This window comes from Gracilinanus agilis, chromosome 1 (genome assembly GCF_016433145.1).
Source record: "Gracilinanus agilis isolate LMUSP501 chromosome 1, AgileGrace, whole genome shotgun sequence".
Lineage (NCBI taxonomy): Eukaryota > Metazoa > Chordata > Mammalia > Didelphimorphia > Didelphidae > Gracilinanus > Gracilinanus agilis.
In genome coordinates this window covers 664,694,560-664,713,396 of record NC_058130.1, presented here as the reverse complement: position 1 = coordinate 664,713,396, position 18,837 = coordinate 664,694,560, and the positions used below count along the sequence as shown (strand labels likewise).

At 58.5% G+C, this 18,837-nt stretch overlaps 2 protein-coding genes across 2 annotated transcripts in view; one reads left to right on the top strand and one right to left on the bottom strand.

Annotated features, from left to right (window-relative positions):
• Positions 1 to 18,837, top strand: part of SAMD12 (sterile alpha motif domain containing 12) — a 327,999-nt gene that overhangs the window by 83,685 nt on the left and 225,477 nt on the right. The gene's annotated exons all lie outside the window — the stretch shown is intronic.
• Positions 3,070 to 18,531, bottom strand: LOC123232569 (apolipoprotein B-100-like). Its single transcript, XM_044658990.1, has 14 exons — positions 18,441 to 18,531; positions 18,179 to 18,335; positions 17,501 to 18,118; positions 17,069 to 17,398; positions 16,424 to 16,957; positions 15,934 to 16,224; positions 15,070 to 15,263; positions 13,570 to 13,721; positions 13,106 to 13,509; positions 11,932 to 12,125; positions 11,668 to 11,854; positions 11,267 to 11,340; positions 3,300 to 10,922; positions 3,070 to 3,245 (listed from the first exon to the last, which is right to left on the bottom strand). The coding sequence occupies exons 1-14, from the start codon at positions 18,529 to 18,531 to the stop codon at positions 3,070 to 3,072; spliced, it is 11,025 nt and encodes a 3,674-aa protein (XP_044514925.1).

Genomic DNA, 18,837 nt, shown 5'->3' with positions numbered 1-18,837 from the left:
GCTCCTCTCTGGCCGGTGAGGATCCCGGGGAAGGGATCGTCCGCCCCAAATGGGGCTGGTTTTCCCCCATCCAGAGGGGACGGTGACATTTGCCAGGCACACCTGGGGCCAGCTGAGGGGCTTTTGTTTGTGCCTGGTGAGAGCCGTCCATAGAGGGAGCCCCAAGCCCAGGCACTTGGCACCTCCCACGGCCTCCCGAGGGCTCCGTCCGGCCCTTCCTGGTGCCCGGAGAGTTGGCGTTTCTGCCCGGCCTCGGCGGCCCAGCAAGGAGCAGCAGAGGCTCTGAGGCACGTCGCCCTGCCCGCCCCGTCCCCTCTGGGCCTGGCTCCTGCCCTCTGGGTCTCCTCCAAGAGTGGGGCAGCGGCGGTGCCGAGGCCGGGCCTCCTCTTCTCCCAGAGAGCCCCCCCAGGCCCTTCCACAAGGCTCACGGTTCAGGGCCCGCTTTCCCCTGGCCGCTGGGCGATGGCTCTCCCTCCTCGGGGTCCCGGGCTGGTCAGGAGATGGGGGACCCGGCCCCCCCACTGCAGGAGCAGCGCCGCCTCGCCAGCCAGGCTCCCCGGCCCCCCCAGGGGCGGCTCCTTTTCTAAGCCTCAGTTTCCTCATCTGCAGAATGGGGAGAATCACCTCCTGCTTCCTCCTTTACCTTTTTAAGAACAGCTTGTCAGGGACCCGCAGCTCCGGCATTTCCCATTGGCGGAGGCCGTGGAGCGCCCTCTGCAGGCTCTGGCCGTAAGGGAGGCCCTGGGAGGCCCTCTGAGCCCACGTGTCCATGGCCTGGAGGAGGAGGAAGACCAGCGTTCATGGGCAGCTGAGGTCCGAGGGGAGGCCAGGAGCCCTTTGTGTGTGAGGGGAGGGCAGAGGGGCGAAGCCCCAGGGAGCCCCCTTGGCTCTGATTTGGAGCTGGCCTGGTGCCACCCCCTCCAGGAAGCCCTCCATGACCACTGCAGCCTCCAGAGATTCCTCCCAGGGCTGGCCGGCGCAGACATGTCCAGCCATCGTCTGACCTTACTCACCTCCATGAATTAGGAGCTGACGGGGCAGACAGTCAAGTGGGGGGGACAATCGGGTGAGCCACAAGAACACTGGCATAAGCTCTCTTCATAACTGGAGGGCCCGTGGGACGCGGGGTGCCAGGCTCCCCGCCTCTGGGATGGTGCCCCCATTTTCATTCCATCTATTCGTTCTGGGCTGTGGGCCGGCCCAGCTGGTGGGAGGTGGCGGAGGAGGCCGGGGAGAGGCTGTTACTGCAGAGGGCGCAGAGTTAGCTGAGGACCCCCAAACACAGGCAGGCCCCTCCCTCCCACAGAAAGGGCTGAGCGGGGCACACATCGGGCAGGGAGGCCCAGGAGGAGCCCCAGCTCTTCCCCAGAGGCCTCCCTGGGCCCTGCCTCTCCCCCATTGCCCGGCCTGGAGCAGTACCTGGCCTGGAAGAGCTTGACGGGCCTCTTGGGAGCCGGGATGGCCAGCCTCAGCTGGCCCTGGGTCAGGGCCGCTCGGGCCTCCAGCCCGGCCTCGTGGTAGAGGCGGGAGTTCATCTGGACCCTGCTCCAAGCAAAGTCGGGGACCACGACGCCCACGTGGGTCACCAGCTCCACGGACAGGGAGGGCCGGGCCACCAGCTCTGCCCGCTTCTGTGGGGGACGGAGAGGGGAGGGAGGCTCAGCGCCAGGCCCGCCGGCCCCTCGGCCTCCCGACGAGAGCCGCAGCAGAGAGGGCAGGGGCTGGGCATGGTGCCAGGGAGGGTCCTTCTGACTCCAGGAGGTCTGGGGGCCCTCCCTGAAGCAGAGGCCGGCCTCCTCCCGGCCCCTGCTGTGCCTGGGCTGCCCCGGCCTCAGTGATCTCGTCTATAAAATGGAGATGCCCTAGAAGCGAGCGGCGGCCGGAGGCAGGCCCGGGGGGTGAAGTACCTGGTCCCTTTTCTCATCCTTGCCCCAGCCAGCGTGGTGTGCCCAGACCTTGGACACTGGGTCAGGAACTCTCCCGTCCGCCGGGCGAGGCCTTCATTGCACTGTCAGGGAAGAAGCTTTGCTTCCTAGCGAGGGCTTCTGGGTGGGGGTTCATAGCCCTTCCTGTTCAAGTCCATCTGGGGAGAGAAAAGGCCGTTTAGTGGCCCCATCCTGGTTGCAGATTATTGTCCCTCAGCTCCCCGATCCCTCCAGCAACTCCTCTGGGAAAGAATCTCCTGGAAACAATCACTTCTGTTTAGACATAAAGGTGGGAGGCTCCTGGGAGCAGGGGGGCCCCCAGCCCACGGGCCGCTCCCTCGGGCAGACCTCAGGCTGCCTCCAGAGCTGGGGCCGAAGGGCGCCTGCCTTCCCCTCCCGGAGCCCTTCTCTGTCTAGAGACCCGCTCCGGGGCAGCCAGGAGGGAGAGGGGGGCCTCTGTCCCCCCTTGGGTGCCTGGCAGAGAAACTCTGCCCGTGAAGGCTCTGGGGCTGCTCTCCGGCCTGCGGGACCTACCTCAGAGGGGTCGGGGCTAAGCCGGAGGCGGCCGGGGCGGCCCGTCTCCTCGGGGGGCCCAACACGGGGTTCCCTTCGGCCTTGAGAGAAGGGGCCGATTGTTGAGACAGAAACTGTCTTGGAGAACTGGTAGTTCTGGGAAACCTCCTGAAGTCTGTGTCGGGGCGCCGGGAGCCTCGGAGAGCTGCTTCCACTGGGCTTCCGAGGCTAAACCAAAGGAAACGGGGATTCGCTGGGACTCCCAAGATGCCCTGCTCCCAGGCGGGGGCCCACCCAGAGCGGGGTGCCCGAGGTGGGGCCTTTCCACCTACTGCAATAGCCTGCCCCGGGGCAGGTCCGCATCCCTGGCTCTCCCCGGCCCTCCCCTAACGCAGGCCCTTAGTGCTTGGTTGTTGAGCCGCGACTGGGTATTCCAGGCCCGGCCCGGGAGGCGGGTTTCCCCTGCTCGGTTCTTGGTGCAGAAGCCCTCCCAGAGGGCCCAGGGCGTCCCTCAGCCCCCAGGGGGGCCACCTCGGCCGTGTCCATGCTGTGTCTGAAGTATCTACCCATCTGGAAGCTAAGCTGTCCGGAGCCCCCTCAGACTCCAGTTTTCCCAACAATAAACCGACAATCACGAAAAAGGAGATTCTTGTCGTTTCGTTGCGGCCAGGCACGGCTCCGGCCAGCCGCCAACCTCCGGCCCACAGTCCCACTCCTGCAGGGACCCTCCCAAGGCTGCCTGGCCGTGACTGCCGCCACGGGCCTTCCCGAATTCCGGGGGGCGTCGCCTGGGAGCACGCTTGGCCCCTGGCTCCCCCGGGGGGCCCCCGGCTCAGAGGAGAGAGTCGGCCTCGTCCTTACCACGGAGGTCGTACTCGAGGGGCTGCACGGTGGAGCTGCAGGTGGCCTCCAGCGTGGCCTCCAGCTGGTTCTCCCCCTTCCTTAGTCGGGCACTCCAGGTGGCGTTGTAGACGGGCGATGCCACTCGCAAGTCCCCGGCCAGCGCTCCGAAGGAGGGCACGGAGATGCCAGCGGGAAGCCAGAAGGTCAGAGCCGGGACCCGAATGCTCTGCTCAGACATGGCGATGGTGGGCAGGTCAAAGTCTGCGATCCTGTTGGCCGCCTCATTCAGATCCAGAGTGGCCCCAGCAAAGGGAAGTCTTTTAGGAAGAGTGAATGGAGACAGGGTCACCCGGAACTCGGGCACCGTCACCCCCAGCAGGGGCGGGCTGGACTCTGTGGGGGGAGAATATTCTGTGGTCACCTCCACGGGGGGGAATCGGACCTCGGGCAGTAACGGTAAACGGATGGCAAAGGGCCCGAAGCTCGCCTTCTTGGCCAGGCTCAGGAAGTCCCTCTCCGGGAGGGGGGACGGAGCCCGGCCATCGTACAGTGCGAGCAGGGACCTCGGCTCCGGCCTCGGGATGAGCAGCTCGTGGGCCGCTTCTTTCACAGGGATGAAGAAGCGATGGCCGCCGAGGCTCTTGGTATAAACCAGAGAGCTGGACAACTGCAGGGATTGTTGGTTGGTGTAGTTGGTGACGTCCATCTTGAGAAAGTCCCAGAGACTGATGTCGTAAACTGGCAGGAGGACGTCATCGAGGAAGGACACGGGGCCTTCTAAAGAGCTGGCTGCGTCCAGCCGGATCTCCGCCGGGTCATTAGACAGCTGCGCCTTGTGCCCGAGGGACACGGCCTGAACGTGGCCCTCCCCCTTCCAGCTGGCTTTTTGTTCCGTGAAGCTGGCAGTCAGGCTCACCACCTGGCTGACAGAGGCCTTCTCAAAGAGGGAGCTGGGCTGCCTGGCGTGGACCTGAATCACAGTGGAGGCGCTCCAAGGGGCAAGCTCTAGGGTCACTTTGCTGCTCTGCTCCCCGCTTGTTGAAAACCCTCCCCTCAGCTGGAAAGAGTTTTCTCCCTTGTGCTCCCAGAGAGTGTAGATGTGCCCAACAGAAGCCTCCCCTGCCAAGTTTTCCTTCATCTCTACGTTCCAGATGCCATCCAGTTTGGAGGTCCCTTCTAGCTTCAGGGAAGAGCGGGTGCTCTTTGTGTCCAGGTAGGAGTTGGCCTCGCTGGAGGCGGTCCCAGAATACTTTTGGGAGAGGACTGAGCCACTGATGCTACTTTGGGTGGCCGTCTCAATGGACAAGTAAGGGGTGAAACTTTCCGACGTGAAGCTTTCCAAGGCAAGCTTGTGGTCAATGGCCCCTTTGGCACTGCTGTGCAACCGGGCGCACTGAACGTCGTACTTGAGGTTGACGGCTGAAGAGACGGTGGGCTTGGGCTTCATGGTTCCTGTGAGCTCCTGCCGGAGACTGGCTTTCAAAGCTGGGCACTGCACTCTGGCGGTGGTGCTCACAGATGCTTCCATGTTCCTCTTGGTCAGACTGATGGTGCTGTCGTGCTTCCCCTCCACAAATCTGTTAGTCAGGGATAGAGCCATGGCTAGCTTCAGGCCTCTTTTCCTGGTCAGACTCGTCGTGCCATCCAACTTGTACTGTAAAGCCTCAATGACCGAGGAAGAAGAAGACCGGAAATGAGCCACAACATCTGACTGATTGTAAAGCCCCATGTTTGTGTTCAGGGTGATGACACTCGACTTAAAGGAGAAATCGTAAGTGAAGTTGCCCATGGCCGGGATCAGAAGGTGGTCAGATGTGCTCCGAATCCTGAAGTCGGGGAGGGTGAGCTTCCGCAGGCTCCTGGGCACATGAAGGACAGGGAACTCGAGGGATGGCACGACGAAGGTGTAAGATGGCAAGGAGAAGCCGGTGCCGGGGAGGGCGAAGCCAGGGCTACTGATCTCCCTGGGAATCGTGTAGCCAAATGCTGGCATGTCTGCTGTGAACGGAGAGACGACGATGTTGAGCCCTGGGAGGAAGTACCCTGGAACCCTCAGAGCGCGAGGGAGCTTGTCCAGAGGGGTTTCTACTTTGTATTTCTCGAACTGGACTTTTGCCTCGTTGTATGACTTTGTGAGGAACCCGAATGCCTTGTCTCTGCCTTTCTCGAAGTGCTGCTTGAAAGCCTCGATGTTTCGATAGAGGGCGTCATAGAAAGCTCCGACGGGGAACGGCACGGCATGCGTGTCTCGGTTCTTCTTATACTGAGCATTGACGCTCAGATCAAAGGATTGCTTCGTGGTCTGCAGAAAGTCCTTCAAGCCTGTTCTTTCCCACAGGGAGAAGTCCGTCACCTGGGGAGTCGTGATCCTGGAGTAAGGCAGAGTCATTTCGGGGATCGTGAGCGGGATGTTTAAGAAATCCAGGTTGGCTTCCCCATTGATGCTCACGTGAGCCTCCACGCTCCTCTCATTGTTGCCCGCAGAGAAATTCTGGCTGTATCTGTACTGATTGAAGCGGGCACCGGATTGCCAGCTGACTTGCTGGACGTCACAGCTCAGGACCAGAGCGTAGTTGTTGAGGAAATCGATCTTTCCAGTCAGTTTCAACGGAAAACTCACCTTCACGTTCCCTTCGTTATTCACTTCGGCACCGATCTCAAATGGCTGCGCTAAAAGGGACAGAGAATTTTTCAAGGTTCCGGTAACCCTCCCATTTAAATGGGCCTCGTGGCTGCCAGTGAGCTCCGCCTTCAGCTCTCCCAGAAGCACGGAGCCCCGGGCCGTCAGTGCGCTGTGGCCCACGTGCTGGGACTCGACTTCGGACTGGAGTTCAAATTTGACAAAATTGAGGAAGCCGGATTCGGAGGCCAACTTCTGGTTCACTTTCACATGTTTGCTGTTAATCTTATTGGCCACGGCCAGGGAAGCCATTGGGCCTTCCACGGTGAACCTGAGTTGGGACTCATGTGTGCCCTCATCGGAGAAGCGGGGGAAAGCCCATTTCCAAGACCCTTTTCCGGTGGAAGTCACTGCCACGTGCCCTGCTTCCAGGAGCATCGCCAGCTCGTGGCGCAGGTCTGTCTGACTGGAGAAGTCCATTTGAGGAAGGTTCAGCTTGTGGGAATACTTTGTGTCACTCTCAAAGGCCACTTGCTTGTGCAGCTTGAGAGTCAGGTTGTTACTCAGTTCCACCGTGTTCTTGTCGGTGTAGACAGTGGCCACCGTGTTTGCCGTGCCAAGGACGGAGGCTGCCAAGAACAGCACCGAGCCCTCGTGATCTGCCTTCAGGTACTTGCTGGAGAACTTTAGGGATTCCCTCACATCCATCCTCTCCACTGCGGGGGCTGAAAGGTGTGCGTCAGCTTGAAAAGTGAAGTCCAGGAAGTCCAGAGTGGATCGTCCTTCTGCGGTCACGGAGGCCACCATCTCCGGGCTGCTTTTGGAGGCCGTCGTGTTCTCGACGCCCCCACTCGCGTCCAGGGTGAAGAAGGGAGAAGTGATTTTTAAGATGGCAGACATTTTGCCAAAGGTCGGGACTACGACTGTTTGGGGGATACGGGGAAGCTGAAATTCCGGGATCTGGAGATCAGGAACCTGAAATTCACTTAGGCTCAGCTTGGGAATCAGAATTTCCGGGACAGTCAGCTCTGGGAAATGGAAGTCAGGGAGGGTGAGGTAGGCAAGGAACGTGTCCTTCACCTTCAAGTCCTGCAGAGATAGCTCGGGCAGGGGCCACCGGAATTCACTGGACACCATCTGGTCGATGGTCCTGATGAGCTTGAGCTTTATTTCTATGAGGTCAATGGTAAAGGAAGGAACCATGAAAGTGTTGAGGATGGTAAACTCTGGGGTGGTAAACTTGGACGGAACCCTGACTTCTTTGAGTTTCTTCATGTTGATCTGAACAGAAGGGATCCGTAAGTCCGTCAGGGGAACAATGAAATCGGGAGTCTGAAAGGTGGCCTCTTGTAAGGCTCGGAGACTGACTTCGAAGGCAGGCAGGGTGCCGAGGGCTGTCCTGATCTCGGGGACAGTAAAGCCGCGCTCGACCAGGCTTTTCAGGTTCTCGGCCCAGTCTCTGATGTTGTACTGCTCAGCGAAGTCAGTTATCTCCTTGGCAATCAGCTGCCACCAGTCCCGGACGTAGTTGACGAGGGTGTCATACACCTGGCTGAGAGTCTGCAAGCGCTGCTGGATTTCCTTCTGGACGTCCATTTGGTAGAGACGGTCTCGTGTGTCCTCGAGGACTTCCAGAAATCTCCCTCTGATGTCGACTACAAAAGTCGAGCCCAGGACGTTCCAGAACCAGTCGGTGATCACCGTGAGCTCGGTGTCCTGGATCTTCTCCGCATAGTCAGAGAGCACAGCTCTGACCTCTGCCACGTACCGTCTGGCAGCTTCCACTTTCTGGGGAAGCTCCAGAGCCCGGATTTCCTCATTGATGCTCTGGATCAGCTCACGGATTGTCTTGTTGGCTTCGTCCACAAACTGATTGTAATCAAAAGACCGCAACGTCTTTACCAACAGGTCCAGGAATTTGTTCACTTCGTCGATCAGCTGCCCGAATTTGACCGTCTGGGTCTTCTTAACGGCCTCATCGACAAGTAAGCACAGTTTCTCGAAATGGGCTTTCATTTCGATTTTTTTCAGGGAGTTGGCCAGTCCCCGAATGGCTTCTTTCAGCTTGTGCTGGTTGGCCAACTGGACCAGTTTATCCATCAAGACCTGGACCCGCTTGGATACCTCATATCTACTAGCGAGCTCATGTATTTTAGCTTGGAGAACACCGACCTTCTCGGCCACTCCGAAATCTTCTAAAAGATTCACGACAAGAACGGTTATGTGCTCAACAACATTCTTTATTTCTTGGATGGGCAAAGAAGTCCTGAGGAATTCTAGATACACCCTGACGTCGATGTCCTCGATTTGTCTTTTTAGCCCATTAGCCCAGCCCTGGAGGTCAACAGCCTGAATCTGGCGGCTCAGCTGCTGCAGCTTCTCCAGGATCTTAGCTCGAATCTGGTACTGAGAATCTACCTTCTGAATCCAGACCACAGCCCTGCCGCCCATTTTACTGACATCGAGCTTTTCGACAAAGACATAAACGCCTCGGACTGCTTTCATCACAAGCACGCGGATCTGATACCGTTCATCAACAGACTTTAATGTGTCAACTATGTGGTTGATTAGTTTGGTGATTGATTCTTTTAATTTATGCAAGTCATAATTATCTTTAATATACTGATCAAATTGTATCAAGTTAGTCTGCAACTGAGAGGAGAATTCATTAAGGCTGATTTTGGCATTATCTAAAGAGATCTGCAGATCATCGATTGTAAACTTAGAATTTTCTAGAAAAGCAATCAAGCTCTCCTTCACATTTACAACTTGTCCTTCCAGATTCAGCTTGCTCAGCTGGTCGGTCACCAGCTGGGGGAGCCTGTCTAACGCCGCTCGGAGACGCTTCACGTGCCGGTCCACGTCGATGCTCTTTAAGTACCGCTGTAGGGCCTGGAGGCTGGCCAGAAGGGCCCCTCGCGCCTTCTCGAAATAAGCAGGCAGGCTCTCCAAGAACGGAAGGTCGACGACATGGACGTCCAGGTTCTTGTCGTACTTCACGGAGCCGGCGAGACCGAATTCCTGAGGCTCGGCAACAGCAGTCCTCAAGCCGAGGGCATCGATGACATTAACGGGTTCACTGAACACATATGGCAGCTGGACGGGCGAGTCGAGGACGGCGAGGTCGACGGTAGCCCCGGCCCTGAGCTCCACTCCCACCCTCTCATCGGTGTTGTAAGTCTGGAGGTCGTGGTTGTACCCGTTGTTGTTGGCCAGGGCCTTGAGCTTCCAGGAGCTAGACTGCTCGGCGGGCGTGAACAGGGCAGCGACTCTGTGATCGAGCGAAGTGTCGAGGCTCCTCCTGGATCGGAGCTGGTGGCCCGAAGATGCTTTATAATCGTGGGCAAAGGTGAAGGCCAGAGGCTCTGCTTTCAACAGGAGTTTGCTGTACAGCTGGCCCGTGTGCTCTCCGTGGAGGATCAGGCGCCCATTGCCCGTGGTGTGAGCATCCACGGCCAACTTGAACGGCTCCATCAAGGCATGGAAGACGTTGTTGAAGTGCAGGGACTCCGAGTGGTAGGCGGTGTTGATGTCAACGGAAGAGGCCAGCCCGGCGAGGTCGGCACTGACGCGGTGGGTCAGCTCCGAGTCCCCCGCCTTGCCTATGGTGTCCGTTTTGTAACTTGCAGACAAGTCAGCGTAGGTGATGCTGTAGACGTGCTTGAATTCTCCACTTCCGTAGGTGCCTTTCACGTTGCCCCCCAGGCTTAGCTTGAGGGGCTCCAGCCTCAGCTTCCCCGCGCTGGCCACGTCCAGGGCGTCGTACTTCAGGTTGTGGTTCAAAGAGGCTAAGAGGGAGTAAGGCTGAAGCTGGACACTGAAGCCGTGCTGATAGAGCTTGTCTGGGCTCAGCACACCGTCCACTTTGGAGGTGAAATCCAAGGACAAGCCGCCAATGGCCAGGCTATTCGCCTGCTCCAGCTTGGCGTCCTTGTAGGAGCCCATCATGTCGTTGGACAGCGTCAGGCCGTCTTTGTTCACCCGGAAGGCGAAGACGTTTTTGCTGTCCGTGCCCCACAGCGCAGCCTGGCACACGCTCCCCAGGGCTACCTCCGTGAGGGCCAGCTTGCCATCCACGCTGAACTTGGCGCCGTTCTCCTGATAGCGGGCGTTCGTCATCAGCTTCCAGGAGGAGCCCAGAGGCCCCAGGGCAGCATTCAGCTCATGCTCGAGCATCAGCGGAAGGACCTTGAGGTTGGTGGTGGCGCTGGTTAGCAGGCCGTCTCGTCCAATCCTCAGGGTGGCCTTGTGAGCTCCACTGCTGCTTCTGTCTGTGCCCAGGAGGTCGGCATTCAATTCAAGGCCGCGGGAGTCGAGGGAGCCCGAGAGGAGGCCGAAGACCTTCAGGGTCTGGAAGTCGGCCTGATGCTCGGATCGGAGCAGAGCGCCGCGCCAGGTCAGGGTCACGTCCAACTTGTGCAGGGCGGAGAGGTCGGAGGACTTGCCGGTGGTGTCCGACTTCACAGTCACTTGGCCGTTTTCAAGCGTCAGGGAAGCGACGTTTTTCAGAGCCCCCTCTTGGAGGCTGGAGGCGGATGTGACGGAGAGACTTCCATCCCCGAACCTTCCCGTCACTTGGTTGGTGGCCTGCAAGAAGGAGGAGTCCAGGCTGAGATTGGACTCTCCACTGATCTGGCCTGTGCTCACATCCCTCTGGTAGGACAGGTCACATGTGCTCTTAGCATGGAAGGAAGAAGCCGTGAACTGACTGTTGCCTTTGATTTCTTTGATGTACACGTGCAGCTTCTTCTTTGACTCTAGCTGGACTGAAAGGGACGCCTGTGGCCCCAAGTCACTGGAAGCATCGAATGTCAGGAAACCTTTGGAGGCCGGATTGTTCCCCAATTTTTCTACATGGCTGAGCTTGATATTTGAATTCAGAAGTCTGTGGCGCAGAGATCCATCCCAGGAGAAGGTGAACGTGTTCCTGTGATCGTAAGTTGTTTCCCCGCATCCTGAGGGAAAAGAGAAAGAACACCCATGAGATAAAGCCAGTCCCATGTGATCCAGCCAAAGTCTTTCTTTTCAAACATTCCAATAAGCTGGTCATGACCTGTTTATCCAAAGAGCGGTCTGTTAGCAGCTTCCATCGTCCAGAACACAACTACATACACAAAAGGCATTAAAAAAATAAAAACTTCTCTGGGCTTCAAAAAATAGCTATCATAAAGCTCATGCACTTTATTTCACCGAGGAGGCAGGGAGCCCTAATCCCGGAAGACCCTCTCTTATTGGGACTGAGGTAGGAGTCCACTAAATCAGAGGGGCTTGGGAAAGGAGAATAAATGGGAGTAGGGGAAGGAAAGAGGTGCTTCTTGTCTCAGAATGGCAGAGAAAGGGGGTGGTTAGGAGAGTACTGGCTCACCCACGGTGAGGCTGCACACCAGGCTCAGGGAGAGGTGGCTAGGAGAGTGCCAGCCACGTTGAACTGGCTCCAGCCTGCCCAGGGAGCCCTGGCATGCACACAGACTCAGGACTGGCTAATGGAGCACCCACATACATGAGGTCTGGCTGTGAAGCTGGCCCAGCCAGCTGGGGAGGAGGCTGCCACGGGAACAGCCGGCCACCCATGGCCAGTATCTGTTCTTTCTCTGGCTTGTTTTTTATTGCTTAGCCAATAATTCTCCCTTCAGATAGAGGCCCAGAGGATCTGAGTCCCAGAAGAGGTGGCCGTGAAGCTGGAGCCAGACCGTCTCCCTTTGGGCCCATTTCTAGGGTTTTTCTCCTCACACGCGTAGTGTAGATTTTTTTCTAAGTTCGGGGTACCTCAGCCGCTGAGACCGCCAAGGAGGGACACTGGGCGAGACGGGCGGCTCTTTTCTGTGGCTGCTTTTTGCCCACAGGCCTCCCTCCCGGGTGTTCGGGTCTGTGGGCCCACCATGGCCTTTCCTTTTTGGCTTGAGAGAGAAGGAGAGTCCGAAAGGCTGAGAGGAAGGCAATGGTGTCCGTGAAGCTTTAAGGAGAGAGAAGGCCTTCAGGGCCAGTTTTTTCTTCCATGTTGTTGATTATCGATTTGTAAAGGAGAAAAACCTGAACTTAGCTGTGCCTCAGTGCTGCTGCTTCGGGCAAATCGCACGGCCTCTGGGGAGAGAAGCAGAGCAGAGTCGGGCATGGCCCGACAGCTTTGGAGTCTTGTCTTGGCTTTGTTTTGTTTCAGAAATGGGAAATCTGTACAGGAAGAAGCCTGTCCCACGAGCACCTCCTTCACAGAGGCTGCCCAGCTCCTGCCAACAGAATCAGGAGTGAACACAAAGCAAGCCATTAGCTCTGCTAAGAAATGGTGTAAAGCTACGGATGCACCAGCTGGGGCCTCCCTTTGGCCTCACAATATCGAAAGAGTTAAAATGAGCTATTGGGCGTAACAGTCCCAAGGAGACTATTGCTGCGTTTGGGCAATGGCCCTTGAGGAGTCCACAGAGGCCTGAGCCCTAACCGGTCTTCCTCGGCTTGTTCCTGCCCTTCTTCCTAGCCCACAGCCCCCTTTTCCTTTGTGGCCCCTCTCACGTGGCCTCCATCTCTCCTCTCTTTTCTCCTCTTCTTTTTGCCTTCGCCATACCCCAGGGCCTCCCAATCTACACCATCCCTGAAGACCTTCCAGTTTCGATTCTTCCCTCCATCCTTTCTGCTCACCTTCTCTGAGCCCTTCCTATCTCTCAGCCCCTGGAGCTCCCCCTGCCTCTAGGTCTGCCCACCCCAGTTGGATCCCCAAGCTCTCCCTCAGCTCCTGTCTTGGGCTCTCCACTCCCTCCCTATGCCCATCCTCCTCTCTGCTCCACTGTCTTCACACAGACTTTTGCCTCAATAGTGGTGGAGAATGACTTCCCTAAGGGCATGCTTTCTATGAGGGAAGTGGCCCACCCATGACAGAAGGGGCCACTGTGGTGATGTCAAGGCACCACATCCCTTTCAGTCTCCCTGATCTCAGCATGTGGATAAGGGACACAACAGCTTCCACTAAGACCCCTCCTTGGCTCTTGCCAGTCTAAGGCCATTTGGAGGGTTTTAATCAGTGATTTAATTGGGTGATCTGGTGGATCTGCTGCCTACTTGACCACCTGAGAAAGACAGGCAACATTACTGAGCATGGGCGGAAACAGTGACCACTGTAAGACCCACAATGGGACACCAATGATCCTGAAGATGCTGTGAGCTTATGTGATGCTAGGAAGCTCGGCTAAAAGGAATGAGGGCCTGCTCTACTCACCTAGAACACTGGCATGGATGGGAATGGTACTCGAGAAGATCATGAGCCTCTTGGGCAGTTTGAGGATCAAGCATGCAGGCTAATGCAGCTAAGAGAGCTTGAGATCCCATGGAGCCACCAACACGGCCATGACACATCAGCATCTTGTGTAAAGTAAGAGTATTGTCCAGACTGCTCCGTTGCTTATGCAAAGCAGTGGAAATGGAGAGCACTTCCTTTCCCGAGGGTAAGAGAGACAGAAGGAAGGGGGAGAGTTGGAAAGGAGAATTTGGACAACTTAAAAAACGACGGGGAAAGAGAAACATCTCTCTGGGCTCCAATTTTAGCCTCTCGGCTCCCTTCGATGAGGCCACTAAGCAGCTGATCATGTCTTCAGAACCAGAGCGTGAAGCCAGGACCATTTTCTGTGGAAGGCCAGGCCATGTAGCAATAAATCGGAGGAGCAGGAATCAAGGGCTTAGAACGAGGAACTGGAATAATCCTGGAGGCTCCAGGAGGGCCACTGCTTCCCCAATAACAAGCAGATTGGCAAGGCTGCAGAGGAAGGATCGAAAGCCTTCTCTATTGCAGAGGGGGGCTATCCAAGAAGGAGTGCGAAAGTCTTGAGAATCAAATTCTGGAGAGCCAAACAGAAGAGTGACAGCCGCCCAAGGGAGTGAGGAAGCAGCTCACATTTGGAAAAAAGCCTTCTCTGGGCAGAGAGCTGAGGAGACATGATCATCTTCAGAATACTATCAATAGTAATACCAGTTATACGGTGCCCTCCAGGTGCCAGGCCTGTGCTAAGCTCTCTACACACAGAATCTTACTTCCTTTTGGGATATTCTCTCTCTGTATAGCAAACATTCCCTGGTCTTACAAGAAGAGTATCAGGAACCCAAAGGCCCAGCATGGGATGAGACTGACAACAAATAAGAAGTACTAAAGGGAGTTTTTGTTCTAGCTTTTGTGTTTGCTGTGTGGAGGGCAAGAATGACTTAGCATGGGGATGGGCTAACGAGAAGAGAATCCAGTGGGAAAGGAGGTTGGCAAAGTGCCTGGCACCATGCCTGCCACAAAGCAAGGACTATAGAAATGTTTATTCCCTCCCCCTTCTCTTCTCTCTCCTTCCCCTCCCTTCCCTCCTTTTTTCTCAGCTGTCACTCCCTCCTCTCCACTCCATGTTCTTCCTTCCCCTTTCCTCCCATCCCTTCCTCTGGCCTTCCCCTCCCCTCCCCTTCTCTGTCCTCCCTTCCCTTATCCCCCACATCCCCCTCCTCTCATCCCCTCTCCCCCACCCCCAACTTATTTCTTCTCTTCCTCTGGCTTCTATGTCTAATTTTTCTGTAGCTTTTTTAAGAGAATGAATGGAAAGAGCACAAAGCTGCTCATCAGGGACTTTGAGAATGGATAGAGGTGAGGATATGGGAGCATCAAGGTATCTGAGGAGGTCATTCAAGCTCCTCAGCCTGGAGGAACCCCATTCTGGGCTACTGACAGAACTGCCCATTGTGATTGCTGAGCAGGGCTTGGCGATCTTGGAAGGACCTTGGAAAGCAGGGGAGGGGAGGGTAGGGGAGGGAAGAGGGGAGTCTAAGAAGCATGAAGTCAGTGAGCGTCATGGACTCGAGGGCTTGGCACCATTCTGGAAGGCTTTCTGAGGGGGAGGACTTGGGAGCCTTCAGAAGGGAAGCCGAGGCCACCAGAAGCCAGCAGGGATTCCTGGAGAAGAGGCCTCATTTCCTCTGGTCCAAATCACTGGCCTGGCAGATGAAGGGAATGGTGGCAGCTTCTTCTGCTGGGGTTCTAGCCAGGCTTTGGGCAGAGTCTCCTGTGCCTGGGGCTCTGGGGCCCATCGATTCTCATGACCGGGCACGGCCATTGCTGAGCTCCTTGAGGAAGCTCTGAGAAGCCCTGGCTAGCTGGAACAACAGGCGGGACCCAACAAGGTGGAGCTGGAGAGAGGCAGAGAGAAAACTCCCCACCTGGGTTCAACTGCTCCATTGCAGAAGTCGAGGTCATGGCTGGAGAGGGTCCATCTGTGGGGCTGCCATGCAGAAGAGGGCCACAGAGGAAAGGAAGGGGCCCCCAGCCCCCGCCGCCCCTCAGGGGCCTTCTAGAGGTTGGGTGCCTCTCCACACCCACGCCCAGTGGAAGGCAAGGCCTATTCAAGCTCTCACTTCCAGGGAAAAGAATGGAAGAGGTGGCTGAAAGGGAGACACCAAGATCTGCTTGGCCTGTGGCCATCACAGGGGAGCCTCCAGCTGCAGAGGAGTGGAAGCTCCTGAACTACCTCCACCTTGCAGGTCCTCTGTCTGAAGGAACCTCCTAGTCCCAGAAGTAGTCTTGCCAGTCCCAGATTCCTCTGGGATCTATTCCCAACCCCCTCTCTTCCCAAGAGCCACCTAGGAAACTGCTACCTCCAAGAGAGGGAGGGAAGCTCCACACAGGAAGGGAACCGGCCAGGCTGGCAGCCCAGGGAGTGCCAATTTGGTATTAAAAAAACTAGAGAAGTGCCTCAAATGAGTAAAGGGGGAGGAGCTCAGCATCCAACAGCCCCAGAGAGTCCAAGGAATGTCCCGGCGTCCCCCTGGCCTTGCCGAGCCCATCTATGATCTAGCAGAGGAGCTGGATGGGGCACCTCAGGGAAGGGATCCAGAGTCAGCTTCAAGGCAGAGGCTGCCTGGCTGAGGGGAACCTCCGGGGGCCTCAAAAGGAATGGCAGGAAGCCAGCCAGTTCCCAAATAGCGGAGGGTGAGAGCACACCCAAGGGAGGGGCTGTGAGAAGGCCTGGGGAGGGGGGAGGGCGCAGTGATGAGGCCTCATCAGAGCCTTTATGTCCAGCTCACCCAGAGTTAACGGACTCTAACGGACTCCAACTGCCTTCCAACTGGCCTTCCACAGTGATCATTCTGGGTTCTCGACAGTTCCAGCCCCCGAGGTCATGGGGTGACACCCTGCAACGGCAGCCCTTCCGGGGCAGCCCACCCTGTGGAGCCGAGCTCTCCCAGAAGGCCGCCCGGGGCCAGGCCTTGGCATTTCTGCCCCTGCAGCCTGGGGTGCCCAGAAGGCTCCTCTCTAGCTCGGGGCTTCCAGGCCCCTCCCCTGCTCCCAGCATCACCAAGGCCACAGGCCCAGCACTAAGCCAAGGGATCAGGCCAAGCCTGGGCTCGCCTCACGGCTGCCCACTTGGATGCTCCCCCCCATCCTGCCTCCCTCCAGCAGCCCAGGGGCCACCCTGCACACCTCATCCAGGGGAACACGAAGAGCCCCCCAGCCCTGCCCAGGGCAGCCGCCTCTCAGGCGGAGGAAGGAAGGGGAAGCCCCTCGCCAAGGTACCTGCCCAGCGACCTCCACACACTGGGGTGAGGGAGCTTCTGGGGCAGGCTCAGGAGGGGGGCCAGACGAAGGGAGCCCCCAGCCCCGGGCTGCGCAGTGGGGGAGCGCAGGACTGCAGACAAGGAAAGGCAGCCATTGGACACAACGGAGGAGAAGGGCTGTCCTCTGGGCTGGGAAGGAGCATTGAAGGCTGCTCGCCAAGAGGAGGCCAAAGGCCCCCCTCGGGAGCCAGGACCTGCCCAGCGCTGCCAGGAGAGAGAGGGGCAAAGAGGGTGGCAGCGGCACGAGGAAGGGTTGGCCTCCCTGGGAGGAGGGAGCTCCAGGCAAAGCTCAGGGAGGCTCAGGAACCCCTCATGGAAGAGACCAAGCTCAGAGTGGACAGCCTGGCTGGAGGAAAATGGCGGCAGGGAGGCGGCTGAGGACTGCGGGCGGCCTCCCGAATCACGGATGAACAAGCTCAGCTCTGACCACAGGGGCCTGTAGAGGGGCCGGGGAAAGGCCCAGCCAGCAGAGGGTGCCCCGTCCAGAAAGTCCCTCAGATGAAGGTGAGCAAGACAAGAAAGCAGCGTCCAGGGAGCAGCTCAGCCAGACCCCCAAAGGGCACCCCAGCGTGACCCCACCTTTCCCAGACACGCCCTCGCCCACGGTTTGGGCCGGTCATCGCCCCCTTCCTTTTCTTGCCCGGATTCCTTCCTTTCAGCCAGAGGGGAAGCAGCGTCCTCAGCCCCTGAAGAAGGGACAGCCGGCTTTGTGGCTGCATACGGGGCTCCCTCTGGGCATCGGCGTCCTCCGTGAGAGCAGATCCCAGAGGAGTTGGGGGGTTCCCTATTCTCTACTTGAGCCTGTTTGGGGAGGACCCTCCCCTGAGCAAGCTGGCACAACTGAGGTTGTGGGGGGAGGGACGCCGTGCCCGCTGTGCCCAGGGAGGGGACGGGCTCCTGTAGCGCATCTTCCCAGAGCCGGGCAGCATCTGTTCTGGGTCAGACAGCGGGAGACAAAGGGAGACAACGGGCCAGCGGCTGCCTTGGGGAAGGAAGGACAGAGCTCAAGTCCCAGCCACATCTGGCTGGTGTCTACACGGGCGCGTGTAAAGGCCGGCCCAGCAGCCTCAGGCTCCTCTCTGGCCGGTGAGGATCCCGGGGAAGGGATCGTCCGCCCCAAATGGGGCTGGTTTTCCCCCATCCAGAGGGGACGGTGACATTTGCCAGGCACACCTGGGGCCAGCTGAGGGGCTTTTGTTTGTGCCTGGTGAGAGCCGTCCATAGAGGGAGCCCCAAGCCCAGGCACTTGGCACCTCCCACGGCCTCCCGAGGGCTCCGTCCGGCCCTTCCTGGTGCCCGGAGAGTTGGCGTTTCTGCCCGGCCTCGGCGGCCCAGCAAGGAGCAGCAGAGGCTCTGAGGCACGTCGCCCTGCCCGCCCCGTCCCCTCTGGGCCTGGCTCCTGCCCTCTGGGTCTCCTCCAAGAGTGGGGCAGCGGCGGTGCCGAGGCCGGGCCTCCTCTTCTCCCAGAGAGCCCCCCCAGGCCCTTCCACAAGGCTCACGGTTCAGGGCCCGCTTTCCCCTGGCCGCTGGGCGATGGCTCTCCCTCCTCGGGGTCCCGGGCTGGTCAGGAGATGGGGGACCCGGCCCCCCCACTGCAGGAGCAGCGCCGCCTCGCCAGCCAGGCTCCCCGGCCCCCCCAGGGGCGGCTCCTTTTCTAAGCCTCAGTTTCCTCATCTGCAGAATGGGGAGAATCACCTCCTGCTTCCTCCTTTACCTTTTTAAGAACAGCTTGTCAGGGACCCGCAGCTCCGGCATTTCCCATTGGCGGAGGCCGTGGAGCGCCCTCTGCAGGCTCTGGCCGTAAGGGAGGCCCTGGGAGGCCCTCTGAGCCCACGTGTCCATGGCCTGGAGGAGGAGGAAGACCAGCGTTCATGGGCAGCTGAGGTCCGAGGGGAGGCCAGGAGCCCTTTGTGTGTGAGGGGAGGGCAGAGGGGCGAAGCCCCAGGGAGCCCCCTTGGCTCTGATTTGGAGCTGGCCTGGTGCCACCCCCTCCAGGAAGCCCTCCATGACCACTGCAGCCTCCAGAGATTCCTCCCAGGGCTGGCCGGCGCAGACATGTCCAGCCATCGTCTGACCTTACTCACCTCCATGAATTAGGAGCTGACGGGGCAGACAGTCAAGTGGGGGGGACAATCGGGTGAGCCACAAGAACACTGGCATAAGCTCTCTTCATAACTGGAGGGCCCGTGGGACGCGGGGTGCCAGGCTCCCCGCCTCTGGGATGGTGCCCCCATTTTCATTCCATCTATTCGTTCTGGGCTGTGGGCCGGCCCAGCTGGTGGGAGGTGGCGGAGGAGGCCGGGGAGAGGCTGTTACTGCAGAGGGCGCAGAGTTAGCTGAGGACCCCCAAACACAGGCAGGCCCCTCCCTCCC